Here is a 22809-nt window from a genome sequence, read left to right as displayed (position 1 = left end):
CTGCAGGACCTGTTAATGCCAACACAGCAGCAAACACATGCTTCCTGATGGGTTAAGGATGTCATAGGTGTATCAGTTTTATAAAATACTAGTATTCACTATGGCACAGACCTCTGAAAATTTTTTAGGCAGGTCCAATCAAACTGCTTTTTTAACAATCAAGGGTGGGGGGTGGGGTGGGGGGGAATCATCAATGCTAGGTTATTGAAAATCTTTGAGATTTGCAACTCATCTTTGAAACAAGCTGTTACTATTGCTAAATATTTGTTGTTAAACATCAAATTTTAAAATGGATTTTCCTGAAAGGGCAAGAAATCAACAACATACCTTATTGCTTCCTCTACAGACTGCCCAACTATATTTGATGAGGGACCTGGCTGAGACAAAGGTGTCAGGCTTATCACCCACTTTACTGGCTTGTAGTACTCATCACTGGAACTCAACAGGTAGAATAGCGTGGTCAGAAAAATCACCTGCAAAACAAATTTGAGTCTTAAATTAAAAGACAATAAATACATATCTTGAACTTCACTGGAAAGACACAAAATACTATTCCACAAGCTTGGATTTAGAGAAACACACAGAGCTGGAAGAATAATTTTCTCCCCTGCTGGACAAAGGGCTTCACCATTATAGCTAAACATTATAAAACTCTAAGCCCCGTTCAGCTTCTTCTCAAAGTCACATCTAGTTGGGATTTTTTGGGTTTTTCCCCAGCATGTTCAGCAGATCAAAGAATTGCTGAATAGTAACACCTATTCTTAAAAAAAAAAAACCACAAACAAAACAAACAAAACCCCACCAAATAAGCCTGAGTTGTCTCAAGAGTCATTATGCAGCTGAATATCAACTCTGAAGTAAATAAAAAAACTCACAAACAGAAGATTTATAATATTTATTAGGCTGGCAATACTGTGATTCTGAAGCTGAGTCTCAGCAGAAGCGATGGCAGCTCCATTGTTTCAGTTTGAAGATGAAAAAAATTCAATCAGATTGTATTAGCTTCCTTTATGTTGCAATCCACTGCATTTTCCTCATTTTTCTGTTAGTGGGCTCAGCAACTTCTTGGGCTATGTATACATCACAGAAACGTGTCCAGCTTGAAACAGAATATCTCAAACAAGGAAAATTCATTCTATGTGCTCCAATGGTAAACTATGGCTTATATCTGCTTCAACTGTAGCCTTTAGATCTTTTTCCTTTCTTCCCAAGATTAAAAAGAATTCTTTTATTTTCCTTATTTCCAACCTACTCGTATACTAGAATAAACCACATCTTAATCTTCTGATAAGCCAAACAGCCTGACTTCTGTAAGTCCCTTACTTTCAAGCATTTTATCCAGTCTGCAGACATTGCATGCCCTTTTCATGCATTCTCTCTGAACACACTCAGAAAAAAAATAAATGCAGACAGCATTACATGCAGTATTCTATTACCAGTCTCAAGAATGCCGTCTACTGGCCTCTGTTCCCAATTCCTTTCTACTCAGTGAAATGTTACTACTACTTTCTTCCACTCTCCCAGCTTTTAACTTGGAAGTCACATTCAGCTGTTCACCTACTGTGACCCCCCTACCAAAATGTCATATATAGATTTAGGCTGTATTCCATCTTCCCAGGTGTGTAACTTCTGCCTTGGGTGATAAACAAATCTATCAAAACAAATCATTACATCAGCACATTTAAACAGCACACTGTTAATCATTTTGAGATCATTAAAAAAAAAACAACCAATAAACCCAAACTGAATTATGCCTTGGTTTAACAGGAAATAATCCACTGCCCGTAGCAATATTATCTGTGTTTTGTTACAATTTCAAACGAGCACATCTTAAAACTTTAATCAGATTTTACCATCCTCTGTAATGCTGCAAGTATGGTTATTTTCTCCTTGATAAGGCCTGCCATTTCTCCTAAGCTACTTCAGTATTTCGTTATCTCGCTACAAAACTCCCTATACTGAAGCAGGCACCCAGGTTGTGTTTTGTCTTTCTTCCTCTGGGGATCCAGCTACAGATCCTCCTTGCAGTGCAGTTTTCAACACAGAAAGCAGCATGAAGTACAATATCCATTCATCCTGACACTAACAAAAAGCAAAGTGAAAAACAGCTCCACCGGATCTTGTTTTATTAGGACAGTCTCAGTTCACTCCTGAAGATGTTGCCTTCTAAAAACAATACAGCAGCCAGGGAACAAGCAAATTAAGTGCAGCAAACAGGCAAAGCTTGATTCCCTGTGGTATGAGAAGCATACACGGCTGACTTGAGGCAGGCTATGAATAAGAGCTGGGGATTAGTTCAAGTAGCAACACACACAGCACCTGTACTGACTGGAAAAGCTGTTTTTCCTCAGTTTACAAAAGAAACTTGCTTTCTTAGGGAGTAACAGCACACCAACATACACATACCCACCTGAACTATAAAAGCCAAAGTGACAGCTGAGGATAAACGGCAAGAGAATAAAATGGTGTTAAACTGAACTACAAGTCAAGAAAAGATATAAACCTAGCTCCATTTCTGTTAAGACAAGACGCATGTATTCTATAGCATCATTAAAATTCAACTGAATTTTAGATTATCTGCATTTGGGGGAATTAATATATTTACTTAAGCTCAATTGGTACAGAAAAGCAAAATGAAGCAGCAGAGAATTTAATAATTTATTAACGAGTGGCTTGCTGACTCTTCAAGTAGAATAGCCTCAAGAGTACATTCAGCAGCAAAAAGATGCATCCTACCCTATATCAACTGGAGCCTGAAAGTTTTCAGGCCTCTTTTACAGGATAGCTGAGATTTCCAATGTTTCCCAGATTGTTTCCTAAGCAACAATTCAAGAATCTGCTGATGACTATGAGGAAGAATTGAACAAAGATAAAATAATAACATCATTCCATTGTTAAACAGTCAATGGATTACTTTCTTGCTGTAGAATTTGTTCCGTAGACCAAATCGTTAAGTACTCTAATTTGAGAGCAGACTGAAATCAAGGAGAAAGCTATAGGTAAACACTTTATACTAAAATGGTAATTCAGCATCTCTCATTTCCACACTTACTGAGGAACACATATCTTAATTGCTTGTGCATCAGGTCCATAGACTCAGGAATTATTTCTGTATCTGCCTTTCATACTCAATTTTCTGCACAAAAGCTTTGTTCTTGGCTTTTCTTTTCCCCCCAGCATCAAAAATTTGTGTTTTTCCAACAGGACTGTAGTTGACTGTCAGCCAAACGGAGCTCTTCTCTTCTGACCTTTGTAACTGAGTACAAGCAGAGAGAGTGAGTGTGCACATACATGTCTGAGTGTGCATGTGTGGATATGGCAAATTATGTGGACACAATGGCAAATTATATACATCGATGTGCATGTGTGTGCAGATAGGAATTTCTATTCAGAAGTGAAATAGAAGTGCCAATCTTCTAACTAATTATCAGTTTCCAGATGTCTGTTAAGGCTTTGAATACAGTCCTACTGGATCATGGATGGATATGCTACACAGGTAACTTCCTACTGAGTGTTTCAATGGTAGATGTGTTTTTCAAAATGGAGGTTCTGAACAAAGTGTCCGCTATTTCTGTATTTTAAGGCACATTTTTCTAAAACCATTTACCAAAATAAAATTCACTATTTTTATTCAAGATGAATAAAACTGGACATGAATGCAATCAGTTAAAAAGTTAAGCACTTCAGAAATTATCTTGTTGGAAAATTTAAATGAGCTTGTGCTACTTCAAATGAGTAAAAACTCTTCTGTAGCAACTAAGAATCCTGCAAAATGAAAAAATAAAGAGTACAGTTAAAGCTGGAGTAGTGCTTTCTTATAAACACAGCTCTACCTAGACATAATTTGCAAGAATTCCTTCTGTTTCCCATTTAGAAAAGAACTACTTCCCTCAGTAGCCCACTAAATATATCTTTTGTCAAAACACAGACACGGCATTTTCAGAAGAGTCAGCTTTTTTAGCTGACAGTGCTGGCTGTACCACGGCAACATACAAAATGTGATCACGTGTTGCCTACCTTAGGGTTCAGTCCATTAAAAATGTAAATATTCCATTCCAAAACTGCATTTTAAAAAAAAAAGAGTGGAGGTGGGGAAACTATATTGGGCCAGGTAGCCATCAAAGATGCAGCAACTAAACTAGAATAATCAAAGACTCCAACACCATTTTAATGTCAAGGCAAATAAACGCTATGCAGAAGCTCTCTCTCCTTTCTGGAGAATAGTGAGAATTTTTCCAGGAAACCAGGAACTTTTTAATTCAAGACTTTCCAGAAGAGAGCAGAAAACAGCTCATGCTGAAATCTCAGCTTAAAGAAACACTAAAATATTAAAGATATCCACCCTTAGAAAGCAAATTACTGGCGGTGGGGGGAAATCTCACTATGTTGAAAGATGTAAATATGCTTCAAGACCACAGAAGAATAAGAACCGTTAAGGTCCCTTCTGGTCTTCTCTCTTCTTCCTCACTTAAAGGGTGTTTTTCCTTAACTCTGAAGGAAGGAACTTGAATAGCAGGTAAATGTAACAATGACATAGCACCAAATGGGAATCGGTAACAATGCCTATCACAAAAGTTAACAAAGCTGCAGTGATTTATCAAAGGCTCACATACGGATTTTCTCTGCATACAACATTAAGCTGTTGCAGCAGGGAAAGAGAAAAAAAAACACAAGGAAAAATTAAGAAGCAGTTATGTTATTTCTACATGGACTCTGCAACAGTTCAGTTGAGTTGTCCTTAGTACTTTAAGGTTTAACTAAGTTCTCACAACAACTAGCATTTTCATTTACTTCTTACCCCAAATGGGCTGCATTAGTCTTCATTTAGCGCAGGCTATTTACTGAATATCCTCAGTTTAAGTCCTTTCTCTTTTAATCATAAGCTGCTAACAAACCCACACTAAACACTATTAACACAAGTTCCATTAACATACTTTTTTGTGTTTTAAGAAAATCCATTCAGCTTTTGTAGCAAGAACCTTTGTGAAAGACTTTCATAAAGATGAGAAACTATGCCTCGGAACAGACACAATGGCCTATGAAATATACAGTGCAAACAAGACTAAGTTTAGCACTCTCCCACAGTGTTCAACAGCATTAATAACTACTCTTCAGGCAGACATTCAAATTTTAAACCTTCAAGAGAGGTAGTGCAGTTACAAGAATACTAACCCTTATACATTACTTTTTCTGTGCATAGACATGGAGACAAGCATATCCCTTTACCCTTGTGTATTTGAAGTACAGTTTTAACAGGACAATGCTCTTCAGTGATGGTTTTTTTTTTGCCTTATGTCTTAAAATTTGAAGTGTTTCTTCACTTCATAACTTAAGTTTATGAACTTAAAATTTATCAGTTCTGCTGTTTGCATTTCAAACTACCATTATCAAGAATCTACAGAAAGAACCTATACATTTATTAAAACAAATCTTTCCTATGTATGTAACCACTAGGAGTGCAAATGGAAACACATGGTCAGATCCAAGAAACAAGGAGTGCAGGACTGATGTGTTTTGGTGGGGAAAGCTTTATATGAGCATTTTAAGTTACACCTTCAACCTAAAACAGAAGTGGAGGAAACAGTAGCCATTAAGGCATCTAATCCTTAAAAGAACTTCCACACAGCAATGTCCGAACTAGCTCTGCTAAACCAGACTGCACAGTGCCCAAGCAAGTTGCAGGACCCACTGACAGACAAAAAGGCAGGATCACGCACCACAGCACCAGCATGCAATGAACTTGGTATAAGCCATCAGGCATCTAGAGGAGAATCTTGTGTCTAGGCAGTGAGCACATTGAAATCATCTGCAATTACAACCCAAACTTGTCTCTTTCAAGTATACTAACTTCTCAGACACCGTTTTCAATGTGTCATGACAGGTGAAGTTGTGGACAAAGGAAGAAGAGATATGAAATATTGCCATGAATTTTTTTCTTTACTAACTGAAAAATAACTAAAGAACATTAAGTGACAGTGATTTTCTCTAGTTCAAGACAGCCATTCCATTGTCTTATTGTGATCCATTCTTTCTTATATATTGAAAAGAATCCACACAGCTGCCTTGAAGTGCTGTTAAACACTATTTCAATTTTGCAGCTTTGTCTACAAAGACCTCCCTCCTGAGCAAGCATCAATGAAAGCAATGAAGCTGAATTGGCAAAACAATTTGTTTTCTAACAAATGTTTTTGAATTCTGAACTAAAAACTAGGACACATGGATTTCAGTCAAGGTTCCAAGACCAGCATTTGCTTAGTTAAAACAGGAAAAAGTCCCAAGCCAGTCTTTTAGGAGTTTTTTACTTTAAGTAACAGCTGTCACAGCAAATGAGACAAAAGAAGCTACCTCTACCATTATAAAATACTCGACACAGCTGTGGCATTTAGAAGCAAAAGAAACTATAAACATCTATTTTACATAATACACTAAAAAATAATATCCCCTTTAAACAAAACACCTCTAATAAAAAGGTTTCAGAGACTACTAACTCAGTGTGGGCAATAACATTAACAAGAACTTTGTGTCAGAAGCATTCCACAACTCAGACCTCACAGAGGTTAAATAAAAACAATGCAAAAACCACCTTGCAGATCTGCTGAAGACACTTCATTAAAAAAGGGAATACAAGGTAATCCTTGTGAAATAAATACTTTTGCTGACATTTCCCTGTAACAATTCTCCACCTCTTCTGAGCACATTGCCTTGTTTAAGGATACGTTTATGAGGATATGCCATAACATTTCAGTAGTTATGCAGGATATCACAAGTTACAGCTCAATACCTTCAAGGCCAGAAACAAGAGCTTTCCATGAATGGAGTGATACGAAGACTGCCAGCTCCCTAATACTGACATTACAAATCTTGCCCTCTGCCTAGAATGCCCCCCAAGCAACAGATTTGAAAGGTGCAAAATCTTGAAGAATTTTGGTATTAGATAAGGTTAGAAGATGTTTTCAATGCTTTAGGTTTGATTTTTCATTGTTATAACATGCAATTAGGTTCCTTCAATAAAACAGCCCATGTAAACCGATGACATACCACTTACCACTGAAAGCACAAAATTGAGAAGAGCTGTCCCACTATGGAAGAGGATTGTCACCAATGTTGTAACTGTAGTAAACAGGAGGCTCACATTGCGACTCATCACTATCCACAAAGACTCAAGTATCTGGAAAAGGAGGGGGAATCGAAGATGAAGTTAAGTCAGTCACCAGATGGTATCAGCTAGGACAGAGAACTGCTTAGAGTGATGCATCTCCATCAAGTCATACAAAGTGACATTTTTTAAAAAAACATCTTCCCTCACTCCTAAGTTACAGCAGGTAATGTCAAGTGAAAATGTCTACTTTATGAAACACAAGTTTCTAGGTAGATGGTTACAAGGTTTTAGAGTTTTCCTCCCAAGCTCAAAATTATTTCATTATGCAAAACTGCAAGAATCCTAGAAGCACTGACTCGTTTATTGTGATTAACATCACCATCAACAGAAAGCAGGTCTTGTCTTGGGAGAGAAAGCTCATCTTTTCAAAGGCAGAAATGCTAAAACACGAAGAACAAGGAGTAACATCACAAGGTAGGAATAAATCTGAAGAGAGTGTCAAATCAAGTAACAGAATTACTACTTCAATAAATTTATTTTAAAAATGTTTTATGGTAATGAGATGCATAATTTTTATAATGTCTGCAGACAACTACACACTGTGATTGAGTAGGGATGCATCAGTTAGTCAAGCAATTACGTAAAATAAACAATGCCATACGATCTATTAGATTTGGTATTGGCTTTAGGAACTGATTGCTTATTAGTTACAGACAGTGTACAGTATATTTAAGATATACCTTTAAACATAGAATACCCACTATAGGCAAATCAGTTTATGTACGGATGCAGGCACATCAAGCTGAATAGGGCAGCAACTTCATGAGACATTAAGGACGTAAAAACATGGTATGGTATGGCACATGGAGGCACCCTAAATACAATGCACAGTAATTTCATAAAAAAATATTTCATTCAGAAGGACTACAGTAAGAATGTATTAGCCAAAGTGATTCAAACATAAAAGAAGCAAGGTTACAAACAAAAAGATATACCTTCTTTCAGACTAATATAACTAGAAAAAACTAAAAGTTCTGACACAAAACCCCTTCTCCAGGTTCAAAGCTGCAAGTGAAGACTTCAATATTAGCAACAGTTACTCTTGGTGTAATGAACAGCTTAATTAGACTGAATTAAAACAAACAAAAAAAGAAAAATCACAAAAAAACTCTAGTAGATGGCATTTGTAGAGCAGACAAAGGAGTGTGAGCTGAGTGATCACCTTTCCTTTGCAACTGAATGAAACATACAGAAGATAATTTATTAGCCATAATTTGGGAGGGAATAAATGCTGGGGGAAGTGACAGGGAATTACAACACATAGTAAAACCAGAAAGATCCACTTAGTCCATGCTTCTTACTATTTAATGGGAAATATTAATTCTAAAGCTCATCTTTTGAACAGATTTTATTAGTCTCTTGAAAATTCAAGTGAGGTTAGAAGGGAAGAGACCATTCTGCTGAAAAATGTCTCTCACTGGTACCTGTCCCTTTCCTTCTTCTATGGATTAAGAATTCATTCTTGGGGTGCAGCAGCAGTATACGTTCATGCATCCACCAGGTAACTTTATTAAATGTACATTACACTATGAGGACTGTAAACATAGAGGACAACGACTTTTGAGGGAACAATCTGTAGCTAAAGTAGAGGCCTCTAGGTGGTTTCAGTAAAGATAGTACCACCATTGCTAACAACAGGCCCTAAGTTGTATGCTAACTGTGCAAGGCACTCCAGTCCCAGATATTTACTCCTGTTACTAGAACTTGGTGTCACAGGGCTCCTATTAGAATGTGGATTTTAATCATGAACAGCAGTAAAATCCTTGAAAATAGGGACATGGGTTGAAAACAAAGGGATTTGAAACACAAGCAGTTTATTGAGGAAGAAGGTATTGAATATGGGTAACTTAAGAGCTAGGAAAAGACTGCTTTTGCTTTAAGAAAACATGCTAGCAACTAAGGAAGGGGGAAAAACCAACCCAACAAATAGGCAAGCAAGAGGACAAGCTACCTGCCATGACCTGGAAAAGTAATGCCTCTCCAAGTATCACACAACATACAGTCCAGGTCATAGGTCAAGGGGTGGGAGGTGCCCAGAAACAAAAACACCTTGTAAAAGGACAACCTCCTTAACTTGAGGGAAGATTATGTACCTGCACCTAAGAGTTTGTAATGTCATTTGATACTCAGAACATACCGCAGCTGAGTTCAAGAGCTCACTTACTACACATAAAAGATTTCTAACACCTTGCCAGCTGAGACAAGTTCTCCAAAACACAACTGCAAATATTTATGCAATAATGATACTTTTAATATTACTGTTCTTAATTAACTGAAGACCACACTTCTTTCCCCAAAACGCTGCTTTATAAGTAGCCTTAAGAGAACACTGCTTATAAGAGCTACAAAGCTGAACAGAATTCAAGACTCCCTTATGCATCACACCATGATGTGTCACCATCAGCATCAGTTGCTGTGTCTTTCCAATCCTTAGCAGGCAAGAAAGCTAAGAACATTAAGTGCAATTTTGATATCTAAGGTGTCCCAATGGCCACTTAAACTGGCCAACACCTGCAAGCAAGGTTTAACTTGTTCTGGTCAAGTACATTTTATTTGTTGAGAACTTAACACACTTCTGGAAGCCAGGTAAATTCATGTACGTAATTTGGTTATAGAGATCATTAACAGATTTATAAAGGAATAAAACTGGACACAAAAAGGTATTAGGAATAAAAAACTTTATCCTTCTGTATACTTTTTACTTTTTTCCTGTTCAGAAAGACATATCATCCTGACAACTCAAAAATGACAGCAACAGAATGAGTCAATAAACCTTTAAGGTAAAAGGCAAGCAATGGACTTTTGTGAAGAACAATACAGTATGCACAAGATCAAAAGCTCCCTGCTCCAGTTAAAAGCTGATTTCCAAATAAATGTTTACCCATAAAGTTCCGAGCTAACCCTTCAGGGCTCAACAGCTCATTTTTGAAAAGACATCTTTGCTTGACCTTTACATGAAACAGAGACAAAACAGCCACAGAAAAAGAACTATCCTCCAGCATCTTGCCTTTGACTTTCTGACTGTGAAGAAATCAACTCCTCCTCTAAAAATATGCATCAGGTTGAATTTCACCTACCCTGAAAAAACCAACACCCATTACAAAGATGGGAACACCAAACCTCTAAACGCTTACCTTACTAGAAAATAAAAAATGCATGGTAGTTGAATTATTACTGAAGAATGGACTGTATTAGTTATAAACTTCAGAGATTATCTGAAGAAATTCTCAGGATCAGAGAAAATAATAGGATGTGTGGTAACTCAGTGAAATATCTGAGAAGCTGACTTGATTTGGAACACACAGATCAGTCGTGCTAAAGGCAAGGATAGAGAAATCTAACTGAGCTGAAGCTCACAGTGTATGTCTTAATGGAAAGTCTTCTTTCTTCCTGTCCAGGAAATCTCTCAATGAGATACTGGCTGCTGGTGGAACAATGAATTTTCTTGTGTGAGAAGCAGAAAGATTAATTTAAGGAGACATTAGCAATGTCTCATATACCATCAAGGAAGTTCCGAGCCATCATTCAGAGATTTAGCCAGCAGCAATTTACTTTTTCAAGGTTTCAAGCCTTCAAGGAATGGAGGAAAAGGGAATGAATGGAAAAGCAGGTACGTGGGGAAGGAATGAGGCTTTTTTATTTTTCAGAAACTAAATCTTAATAGTCCAGCTATGGATTGCATATTTCATTCACCTGAAAAACTACCTTAGAATAGAGCACAGGGTGCAAAATTCAAGGCCTACATGAGGATCCACTCAAATTCTCTCCAAACTAAGAACAGGATGAAAAAAAACCAACCCATTTCAGAAATACATCGCTGGCCAAACTAGTTTATAATACTACTTCTAAAGAATACTGGGAAAATCCAAAGCTGAAAGGCAGCAGTGCTCCTAACACTAAAGCTTTTCAAAAAAAGGCAAGCTGCTGATTTGGAAAAGCTTCTCTTCTTATTAAATCTTCAGGCAATTTACATGTTTATACAGTGAATTATTTTAAAATAATTAAGGTCTGTCTACATCAAACTAGACCTAGGCATAACTGCTATATTGAACAGTGCATTTTGAGGGGAGTACATAAGTCTTCTGTGCTTTGTCTGATACTCAAAAGTACTGAATCGATACATATTTTTATAAACTAAATGAACACATGTGATTTCCCAGGACATCTATACCAGTGATTTAATTATATGCTTTCAACTAATATTAAAGTTTCTTCCACAACAGGAAAAGCCCAAAGTGAAACACTTGCATCTGTCTTCTTTTAACATTTTTCTTACAGAAAATGCTCCTTCTTTTAAAGAGGATGAACATTTCCTATGATATCCATCAATGGAAAAGAGCTTATCTGCTTGTGATTGCAATATGCCATCATCAAACAGTTGTATTTTCAGGGAATACAGAGTCATCTGTACTATTCAGAAACACTTCAGAAAGCCAAAGGGCTAGCAAGACAGTTATTCTATGGTAAATTCTAGCCTCAATCCATGCATATGTACTTCCTATGTGCAAGCAGTGTAATGTTTATTCTTTTCCAAAGGTGGAAGAAATCTCACTATAGCTGCATATCCACATATACTTCTTTCCACTTATCTCATTGTCTTTAAATGGTTTGTGTTTTAAAAAACTGTCAAAGCAGTTTTGGGACTGTACTGTGTCTTGTTGTATGCTTAAGAATTGTAGGTTAGCACTGATTTCAAGTGTCCAAATGCAGAAACATCCTACAGTTTGAATTGCAGCTAACCTATTTAAACCTTTCCACCAAACAAAAAACAAAATCCCATACACAAAAAAGAAAAAAAGCCAAAAAAAAAACCCCAAACCAAAGAAAACCCACCCAAAGGAAAAAAAGAAATGCTCAAAAACATCCCCCCTCAAAAGCACCCACATAATCTCAAACATTGATTCTTCCCACTTCAGTATGCCATTCTAATAACTCCTTGTTCCTCTTCAACATACCAAAAGATTTTCATGCTTTGATAAAAACACAAATCCTGAATACAGCAAGTTTCCATTGTATCCTAGGGTAGGTAAACAACTTGCTTAGAAACACTAAACAGGAAAAAACTATTCTTATTTTCATCATCTCCAAGTTTTAATGGCCCAAACAAACAGAGAAGTCAGATTTTCAGTGGGTTTAATTTGCAATATCAGTGTGAGTAATATTTACGCTATGCACTGTGGATGAGCAAGCCCCCAAAGAAAATGCTGCCCGCTAAGGATGTGACATCAGGATTTAGAGCTCTACTCTGACTGGTTTAGAGGCTGTCATTAAAGACACGAGTGTATGGAGAAAAAGGGCAGGTGTTTCCCCACAGATGATGAGTAACGAGTTCATGGAAATAAACAGGAAAGGAAGTCAACTGCTGGCACTTTTTTTCCTGAACTTCTCAACCAGATTTTAGAAGTAAAGCAAAGCATGCTAGCTAGATGAAAATTTTAATATTAACATCTTTCAATCTTAAATATTTTTTCCTCTTTACACCATTTCCTGCATTATTCTAGCCTATTTAGACTACTGAAGCACACTTACCACCATGGTTTCTGAGCACTGTGCAGTAAAGCTGTAAATGACATGGCTAGCACCTATCGTAGTTTCTTCTTCTCTCACTCTTGCCTAGAAGGAAACTCCATATTGATTTTAAATGATGAAGCGTTGTGTATTTTTGTAACTTTGCCTCAAGCATGCATGGTCAACTTCCAGAAAGTATTAAGCAAATTTCACTATTAACTGAAGAAAGATTCACTGCAATAAAGAGTTTCTCTTGACTTTTTCTTGACTCACATCTGCTGTGACAGGAACTGTAACCATTTAAGCAGCAGTTGAGAAAGCACAGAAAAAGCACACATGCCCATCAGTCTAAACAAAAACCTGCCTTGAGGCAAATACTAGCTTTAATTGCATCCACAGAAATGTTACGTTGTCAGTTAGGTATAAATAACATTTTTTGCAAAATGGATAAATAGTAACCTGAAGATACTTTGATTTATGACAACAGCTTAAGTTAAATATTAACTATATCAGGGACTGACTATATTAAGCATTTCAGACTTAACATAATTTTCTAGAGAAACGTAGTTGCTTCAGTTTGGATTGCTTTCAATGCTTTTTCTCCTCGTGAGGAGAAAGGTCCAGTTCATCTATTCAGGAATTCACAGAGTGTAAAAAATTAATTTCATTCTCCACAGAACTTTCATAAAAGATGACAGAAATAAGCTGCTTTCAACCCAATGAATAGTAACTTGAGGGGAAAAAAAATAATTGTTTTCCAACCTCTTGGTCAATAGTTTCCACAATTATAACCTAGACAAATTGGTCTCATTTTTTAAAAGAGACAACTACATAACAAAAAGCATTTAAAATCAGCTTGCAGGTGACACACATAATCCTACAGTAACAATCTCTCTCAGGACGAGGTCTAGAAAGCTAGTATTAATGAAGATGCTCTAATCAGGAAGGCTTCTTCATCACAACCAGTTCCGTCTGGAGTATGGTCAGATCCTAAGTAGGCTTACAATAATCGCTTGGGTAATTGTAAGTAATACTAGCAGTGTTTATATAATTTTCTATGTATTTGAATCCATAACCTTAATGGTCGTCCAAGGAGGAATTGTTATCAGCTAAAAATGAGACCAATTTTGTAATAAGGGCAAAAAATACATACCGAAAGAAATGTTTCAATGTTATCATGAACAAACGATGCAACATCTTGCCAGTCCAGAATATCACCAAGCCAGCTGTTTTGACGGTTTATGTGCCATTTGTGTCCTCTGTGTCTTCCAGAATGTGTTACATTCTTAAAAAGAGAGACAAAGACATAAAGAAGAGAGACATTTGAGTAACTTACAGACAGAAGAAAGTTAGAGACTAAAGTTTTCTTACAGAGGAAGAGATCAAACATGCATCTAAATACTGAGAGCTGCTTTAATTTGCATCCTCAAAAATACTGGAAGTACTCTGTACACAGGAAAAATCAAAGTCTGACAGAAAACTGTAGTTAATCATCCTATGTAATTACAGTTCTGTATATAGTACTGATTCACCTCAGTTTAACTTTACTGCTTGACTGATACAATGATATCTGTCTTGCTCTTTAGGATAGTACACAAGAAACAGGCAATGATGTCAGTTACTGCCTACCTAATTTACTGTTTGCAACATACAACTTTTCCCAGTACAACCCACAAAGGAACACTCAAGCAAAAGCCAAAACAAGTAGTTTTCTCACAGTTAGTGTCTGCACCTCCACTGGCAACTTTCAGTCATGCAAAATCTAAAAGCTAAACTGAAAGCATGGAGGCTTTCTTCAGCAACACATTGGCCATCACCACAGCAGCCAATTCTTTAAGTGGTTTCACCCTACTTATGAAGTTACCTATTGTCCAACGGCATCACACCTGATCACCGTCTAGTATGAGACTATTTGACTCAGTCTGAGACTGTGACAAGCGTTTCAGGGAAGGATACCAAAATGCTACCATAAGCAAGTTTAAGCAAACCTGTTGACTACAATAGATCTCATCCTAATCTTTAATAACAAGAGACTTCTGAAGTTCGCAACTCTGTTGTTTATAAAAGCATCCCAATACTATTGTTAGAATCTTCCCAAAACTTTTAGCTTTATCAGTCTGCAATCAGAACGACAGTATCTTTTTTGACATACACAGCAAGTAGCAAAGTCCCTGCAATGATTAATCTATGAGCATTACATCTTCCACTTACTACCAAGTCTCCCTAGATGCACTGTTAGACTTTATGATGCACGATTAGCAACGTCCTTTAACAATCCACAGCAACGCAGAGATCTTTATTCTGAGTTAGCAGCTTATTTAGAGCAGAAACATAAGAGTAGTTGAAAATCCCCCTCCAATAGGCCCTTTGTATTTGTAAACTGTATTAAGAATATCAAGAACCTATTCCCTGTTCATCTAGTTCTATCTGCAGACAGCTCTTGCCATTAACTAGCAGAATTAGATATCATTTGCAAATTTTCTAACAGTTACTCATAAACATTTCAAGTTCATTGTTGTTCAGCAACTACATAATATATATATTGTAGTACCAAAGGCCTCAGGTGTTGATAAATAAGGAATCTGAAGAAATTATCATCTGGTTCCTTTTCAACAAATTGACTGGATCTTAAAAGCAAAACAAAATCCCACACCTGAATGGGCTAGGAAAAGGAGATTCTTGTCCTTGAAAAAGACAGCTTGATTGCAGAGTTACGCTATCACCTTCCAAGTGGTTTATTAGTCTGTTGCTATTTTACTTCACTGGGTACATAGACACAATGGTAACTGATCTACCACATCTCTAGAATCTTTTAAAATATACACCATTTGCTACCCACTGATCTTCTCAGAAAGTAGCCAGTTAATGGCTGAATCCATGTTTCATCAGCAGTTCTTCCTCAACTCTATGGCTTCCGTGGAAGAGCATCACCTGAGCCTGGGTTCTTCAGTCACCTACAGACTAGAGCAACACCATGCAGGCTTCAAAATGAAGTGTATTTATTATGCTCATACAATTGAAATAACGGGGAGCTTGAAAGCTGTACTGAGTGAGTTAGGTATGGTACAGTTGTCCTCCACACTGCACTATCATCCAGTTTACCAGTTTTCAGATACGCTGAAGGACCACACAAGGCTATTGTAATATTACAGAAGGAAATGGCCAGGTGGAAAGCACTTAGATGAGACATTTATGTGGATATGGAGTGTGATAGAAGAGGCAAGATCAGAAAGACTCTGGAGTAGTTACCTGCAGCCTGCAGATAATCAGCTGCAGCCCAGGAAGCCAATGGTAACATAGGATGTCTAGTATGCCAACAGCATCCAGGGGAACAGGCTCCCAGACTGTAGGCAGCAAGCATCAGTGTGTTCCTGAAGCTCTTTCTGCCATTTTGATTGCTAGGAAAGCTGTTTCTTACCCTAACACAAAAGCACCTACAAGAAAGAAGCCTCATAGCATTCCATCAAGTAATAGTTGCAGGAATGAAATCACCTAACGCAGTGAACAAAGACACAACCTGTGCTGCACACTGCAGCAACAAACAAGCTGTACTCCCACAGCACACATGGTGACACACAGCCCTGCTGAAGGATACAGTGCTATGGACCACCCAACACAAAGGTTTATCAGTGTAACTGTATCAAAAGTAGGCACTTTTCTTGGTCGAGCATTTAACACTGAATACTCCCAAAGTGCTTAAGGCCAGCAAAATCTATTGTAGATACAAGCTCTCCTTTCTCCTCAGCAATCTCATATTTCCTCAATAGTATGTAGTCTCTCTACATGCTCTTCTAAAACATTATCTTGTCAGAAAAAAACCCTGATTCTTTCCCTTTCTATTCTGACTGCTATATTGAAACTCTTGCTATAATACAGAGATCTTCTTGGAACTTTACAAGTACTTTAAAAAAGACCGTATAAAGAAAAGTGTTAATATACTATAATTGCAATTACTTAAATATACAGGAGTATTTCAGGGGTACATCTGGATTTTGATATTTCCATTGCACCATGGCTAATTAATTGCTTTTTCCTTTAAAAGGCAAACAGCACTGGCAGCATGGAAATGATTTAACTCTTACCAACTTTTCAAGATTCAGCATGCAGAACCTATTATAGGAAGACTAATACAGTTGGCAAAAACGCATTGTAAGAAACTTAGTGAAAGGACAATTTCTTTCTCAAAATTTCAAACTAATAAAAATTACACAAACCATGCAGAACACCAGTTTCTCCTCCTAACCTCTCAACATAACAAAAATTCAACAGAAAGCTCTGAACTATGAAATACTGAATATAATAATTAAGCAAGGACTAAATTAAATGGCATACATAAAAACATACATAACTATTTAAGCGAAGGACATAGCTCTAGCTGTACTCAAACCGTGACTGTCGAATGATATATCTTCTTACAAACCCAAAATCTTTACCAGCTTTTTATTATGACTACCTTTACTCAGCATTCCAACTTTTTGCTGATCTTTCTCAGAAACGCATACTTAGAATAATTACCTCAAAGCACTAAGTGAAAGTTCATATAAATACCATTTAAGTTGCCTACCTTCACAAACCAAGAGTGATAAAGCCTGTCCCAGAGCTCTAGCACTTGTTTTTCAATCACAGCGGTGTTATTCACTTTTTCCCCTAAAATCTTGTGGAGCTAAAAGACATAGAAATCTTTTTATTATACAGGACACTATGAAGCTGGCATCTACCGATAAACTCCAAGCTAGATAAATCACCTAAGATTGTGAGTAAAGGCATAGCTCAAACCAAATTATTAGAAGAGCTGAGTATCAGTATGGAATACACACTTCAGACAACACTGTTCACAACATGAAGATTTTATCAGCAAAATAAATATTCTGCTGCACTAAGACAAGGACTTCTTTCTACACTGAAAAACCAATGCCATCTCTGAAATGCTTAATCCAAAATCCTTGATCATCTTTAAATATTTCCAATAATCTGAGATGTGTGCCAGATAGCAAAAGGTATAAATAAGGATCTTGGCAAATTCTCCTGAAGAAAGTTAACTTAAATAAATAGACTGTAATTTGAAAAATAAGATTTTTTTTTATTTATCTACCACACCCAGCCCACACAGAAATTAGAAGGGCAGGGCGGAAGGGAGGAATCAACATTGTCTGCAATTGGACAGCTAAAGCCAAATGAAAAAAATTATTCACCTTTAGTTGATGCATTTTTGCTGGCAATAGTATTAAAATGATGTCAGATTTTTCAGCTCTTAAAAATAATTATTTCTCTGAGCAGAAAAGACTACTGAAATCACTCCCACTCTTCCTTCAACTCACAAACCGGAGCGTTTAAAGAATAGATCTGTCACCAAAATGGTTAACCACACAGAAAAGAATCACTAACAAAAATCTTTTTATTTCTTTTTACTTTTATGAGATACAAGAAATGAAAACATGAAAAAAGGTGGGGGAGCTCACTCTTACCTTATGTGTGATCCATTCTCGGCCATATTGGTATACATTGTTAGCTGCCGAATTGAGTGCCTTCTGAATAACCTGGGCTTCTGGGAGCCAGCTAGTTGTTGGTTTTTTTAAGAAGGAAAAAAAAAAATTAACTGCTACATATCTTACTCATTTCATTACATCCAAAACACATTAAAAATTAACATTTTCAAACAAACAGTTAAAGTTTAATACATATAAGCTTACTACAACTAGAATATTTCCTTTACATATCAAGGAACAGATTTTCTCAAAGCAAAGCACAAGTAAGTTTCGGGCATGTCATTGAATTTAGACTTCTCCAACGTTCCTTAAACCTTAGTTAAATTGGTATCTCAACTTTTCAAGAAAGATCTGCTCTTCCATCTGTAGGCATGCTACTCACACTACATTCTTAGAAATTTTCCTAGGGTTCTAGTTTTCTGAAAATACTATACGAAGCAGTCTTATCTGGCTGCAAAGACAACCTTTCGAATTACAAGCTGAATGTAAATTCTTCACGTAGTTTCCCTGAAAAGGTGACCAGATGAAGCAACAGGTTTGGCCACTAGTTATTTCTAAGTCCCCAGCATCAGGTCACTTTCAAGCAATGGACCTACTGAGTTGCCAGCATTTCAACACTTGTGAATACAGGGCACACATTCTCTGCTTTGACCTTCTTTCTACATCTTAATTCAATGGCACATGTTGCAGCCCTTCCAAAACATGAAATAATTCCGGAAATAAAACTGCTGCATTTGTTCTACTTCACTGAAGATCAACATGGAAGCTCTTCTGTCTGTGTAACACTTCAGAAATGGTCTACATAGGAATTCCAAGAAATTTCAGTCACCTCTAAACATAATGAGCATCAAGCTCTGAAAGCTGGTTAAGCTTGATGCATTTAGCAAGACATGTACTTACTACTAATGAATTAAAAGAGAGTGTTTGGATGCAAACACTGGAAGTAAAAATTTTAGCTAAAATTCTGCTAATTACTTAAATAGTACTCCAGTATTTTCATTATGCGAATAAACTTCTGACAGTCAAATTTCCATTTTCCTACTTATATTCCATTTTATGGCAAGACGGAAAGGCCGAACAACACCAGAGATGCCATGAAGGACTAAAACACATTTTGAAGTACTTTCTGTTCTCTTGATTGTGATTACTTAAGTATTGCTAAAGCACTTATTTTAACTGTAACATTTTAGTTCTGGTTTTGAAAATTTCTCTTGCTCTTACAATACAGCATGCACTTTCTTCCAATCCTGTTATAACCATCATCACTTTTGTTAAGAAAGTGCCCTTGAAAGAAGTCAACCATTTTTGTCCAGGAGAGGATTCTTTTTGCTACTAAGTACCTGGACTCATCTCTACCCCATGTCTGTTTAGCTGAAGCAAAACGAAAGCAAACTAACATCTTCCCCTTCAAAATCACACTCTTCAGTCTTGCCCATTCCCCCTCTGCTGTTCGTGCAAATACTTCTTTGCTTACCAGTGTGCCCTTGTTTTTCTCTGTATGCAGTTCTCTCAAAATCTTTATTCTCCTTTAATATTTGCCTTAGTGCTTGCTTTAATTATTACATAGACCAGATCTTACAAGCTTCCCACTACATACACTATACTCTTAACAGCAACAGCCCTTCCCAACTGATTCATACAAAACTCTCCCTATCTACCATTCTTTCCACCCTTGAACTCTTCTTTGATTCACTCCAAAAACATTTTCTTCAACTCCTATTCCTTCAAAGGCATTCTGCAGCCAGCTTTCCACATTGAAAAAGTAATTCAGCTCTCCTATCCTAACTTTCTATAAGAGAGCACTCTTTGCCATTACTTTTCTTTTGCAGCTAAAAGGGAAAAGAATATTGACCTCTTTATTCTCTGCACTATACAAGTTTTTTCTCCAAAACTGTAACTACGTAAGTTTATACAGCTGTCCTTCTCCAACAAAGTCCGAGTCCTCAAATGAGATACCACACTGACAGTCCTCCAGAGTAATGCATAAACCCTACTGCTGCCTAGGAGTTTAGCTTTTACATCTGCCTGCAACAGTCACTGCCATTTCCGCTCACCTAGGGGATTTTTTTAAATTAAAAAGCTATGCATAAGAGCACCTGGAAGCTTGCTCATCCACCCTATACTATTTGCTTAACTTCAGCATTCTTACTTTGCCCATTCTGGATGACTGGCTACTGTCTCATTGATCAAGCTGCTTGTGACTTGAATCATGTGAACACTCTCTTGATGTACCTAAATTAAATATAGAGAGGGAAAATGTTATGTAATGTAAACTAGAACTGTTCCAACATTGAGAGGCTACTTTTTTTTTGGGGGGGTGGGGGGAGGACCAGTTTGTACATTCAAAGAATAACTCTTCCAATGCAGACAACCCATTATGAAGAATGAAGTGCCATTAACCAAAAAAAGCAGTCAATACAATAATCATCAGTCTGTTCTGACAATTTTGGTCACACACTCTGTGACTAGTAATAGCAAACAGAAATTTAAAGCTTATCTCATCAGTGGCAAAAAAAATAGTGATGTCAGGGAAAGTACTAAAATACAGAGCACAGTTTCAGATATACTTTAAGCCATGGATCAAATAAGTGTAAAAATTAATGAATGCGCAGCTCTAACATGACTAACCACACTATAAAGTGCCTCAGCAATTAATTCTTTGATAAGAGTGATAAAAGATAGTTTTTATAAATATCTTAATGTTCCTTTTATGAACATAAGGAAGCTTTAGGCAGGAATGTTTGCACAACTCTTAAAGGTTTTCAATTTTAAGTACTCGACATTATACATTATATAAGCCTACATCGGGGGGGGCGGGGGGGGAAGATTGACATCAGAACCCATTGATTTTTGTTCCATAGCTGTATTCAAGTCAAACATTCAATCTCCGCTGACTCTTTTAAAGTATGAACACACGCTATTAAAAAAAAAAAAAAAAACACCAAACAAAAAAGTACACCAGTGACCTCTTCTGGTGAGCAAAAAAAAATCCTAACAAACCAAAACTCAATTTCAGAGAACATCTGATCATGTATCTCAGCACATTTAAACTCGGAACAGAATACCATAAGGTTATTACAGGCAATTACACAAACAAATCGATAAACACACCTTACGCATTTTGCAAATGTTTCTGATGCAAGGTAAATTGTAAAAAAAAAAAAAAAATCTAAGCGGATCTGATGTTGACAAGAAAAGTGTAACAGAATGCAAAACAGATCTGCTCCTGTATTATATAAGCTAGTAATTCTTTCACTAGAATAAACTCCATTTTTCCAAGTGCCTATGCATTAGTGTTGTCATATATGTAAATAAACATATAAAGACAAACATAATCACATAGATTTTTACATATAAGAAGTCTTAGAATGGTAACAAGTTCAACTACAAAACATTTTAGTTGCTACATTTTTAAGATAATTCTTTAAGCTACACAATTTTGCATAAATATCAGTAACTTTCATTCAGCATTTAAAATAAGCTCTGTTATTATATTCCTTAGTGCACTGTACCTTTGCAGTAAGGAGCAGGGCTAGCAGAAGGGTTCCTATCACTAGCAAAAATATTATGAAAATGCTGATTATTTTATCTAGCATTTTCTCCAACCACACGATCATCTGTGCAGAAAAAAAGAAAAAAGACAAATGGTAGCATATAAATCAACCTTTAATGAAAGCAATGTTACATGACAGTATTGTTCTGTTTATTTACAGTCACAGTGCAAAACCAGGCTCTAATCAAACAGCATTTATGCCCAAGCTTGGAGATGAACAATTAACAAGCAATGTTAGCATGATTAAGATCATGGTATGACATGTGATTTTGCAAACACCACTTACATATTACCACAAGACACAGCAAGCTCTTTGCAAAGCAAGCAATAATTCAACATTTACGTACTAGAACTAAAGAAGCTAGCATTCATGTCAGCTATGAACCTAGAAATTTGCCTTTGTTTCTTGTCCTTCAGCAACTTGGAAACTTACAGATACTATCTGCACAGGCCTTGGAAGCCATGAAAGTACACTGTAATGCACAACCATGACTTTGAACCCTGAACAGCTACTGGCCATCTAAACAGCAAATGAGGTATTTCTGCAAGTAACCAAACTTTTAAAGCTGTTCGTCACCTTCTGAACTGAAATGGGACGGGAGGTTTTCTACATGATTGAACATCAGGCCAATTATTCAGCAGTGACTATTTCTATCCACTTTCAATCTCAAAAGGATGCTCAGTATTACACATGCATCAGCTAAACCTACTGATAGAGGAAAGAGGTGTGTACGTTCCTCTGTCAGTTTATGGAAAGACCCATTCTATACATGTCCACAAAGAGTGACAGCACTTAAGATGAGAGAAATTCTGATAACACCATTTAAAACAATAAAACTGCTCTGCAACATGACTATGCAGTGCTCTAGAACACAGCAAGCTGAGCTTCATCTCATACACAAAACTGACTGTTTACATAAAAAGCTGTGAAAGCCCATGCAAGTATGACCAAATAAATTTTCCTAGCTTCTATGGTTCAAATACAAAGGCTATTTCTACTCCATTTAGCACTACTGCAGGAAAAAGCAGCAGCAGCAGGGCAGCTGTAAAACTTTTGCTTTAAGAGGACTGAGGTCAAAGCCAATGTACAGTAGATGAAAGTA

The 22809-nt window shown here is 36.8% G+C and overlaps 1 protein-coding gene across 4 annotated transcripts in view; it reads right to left on the bottom strand.

The window, feature by feature from the left end:
* Nucleotides 1-22809, bottom strand: part of TMEM245 (transmembrane protein 245) — an 87168-nt gene that overhangs the window by 29966 nt on the left and 34393 nt on the right. For 3 of the 4 annotated variants that reach the window (XM_037379277.1, XM_037379279.1, XM_037379275.1), the window contains 7 exons: nt 21666-21770; nt 20303-20385; nt 18133-18223; nt 17232-17330; nt 13821-13952; nt 7046-7168; nt 328-473 (listed from right to left, as the gene is read on the bottom strand). In XM_037379277.1, coding sequence (XP_037235174.1) covers nt 328-473; nt 7046-7168; nt 13821-13952; nt 17232-17330; nt 18133-18223; nt 20303-20385; nt 21666-21770 — 779 coding nt within the window. The remainder of the gene's footprint in view (nt 1-327; nt 474-7045; nt 7169-13820; nt 13953-17231; nt 17331-18132; nt 18224-20302; nt 20386-21665; nt 21771-22809) is intronic. The other variant, XM_037379278.1, reaches the window with a different exon arrangement.

The sequence above is a fragment of the Falco rusticolus genome, chromosome 3 (genome assembly GCF_015220075.1).
Source record: "Falco rusticolus isolate bFalRus1 chromosome 3, bFalRus1.pri, whole genome shotgun sequence".
In the NCBI taxonomy this organism is placed as follows: domain Eukaryota; kingdom Metazoa; phylum Chordata; class Aves; order Falconiformes; family Falconidae; genus Falco; species Falco rusticolus.
This window is presented reverse-complemented; position numbering and strand designations above follow the sequence as displayed.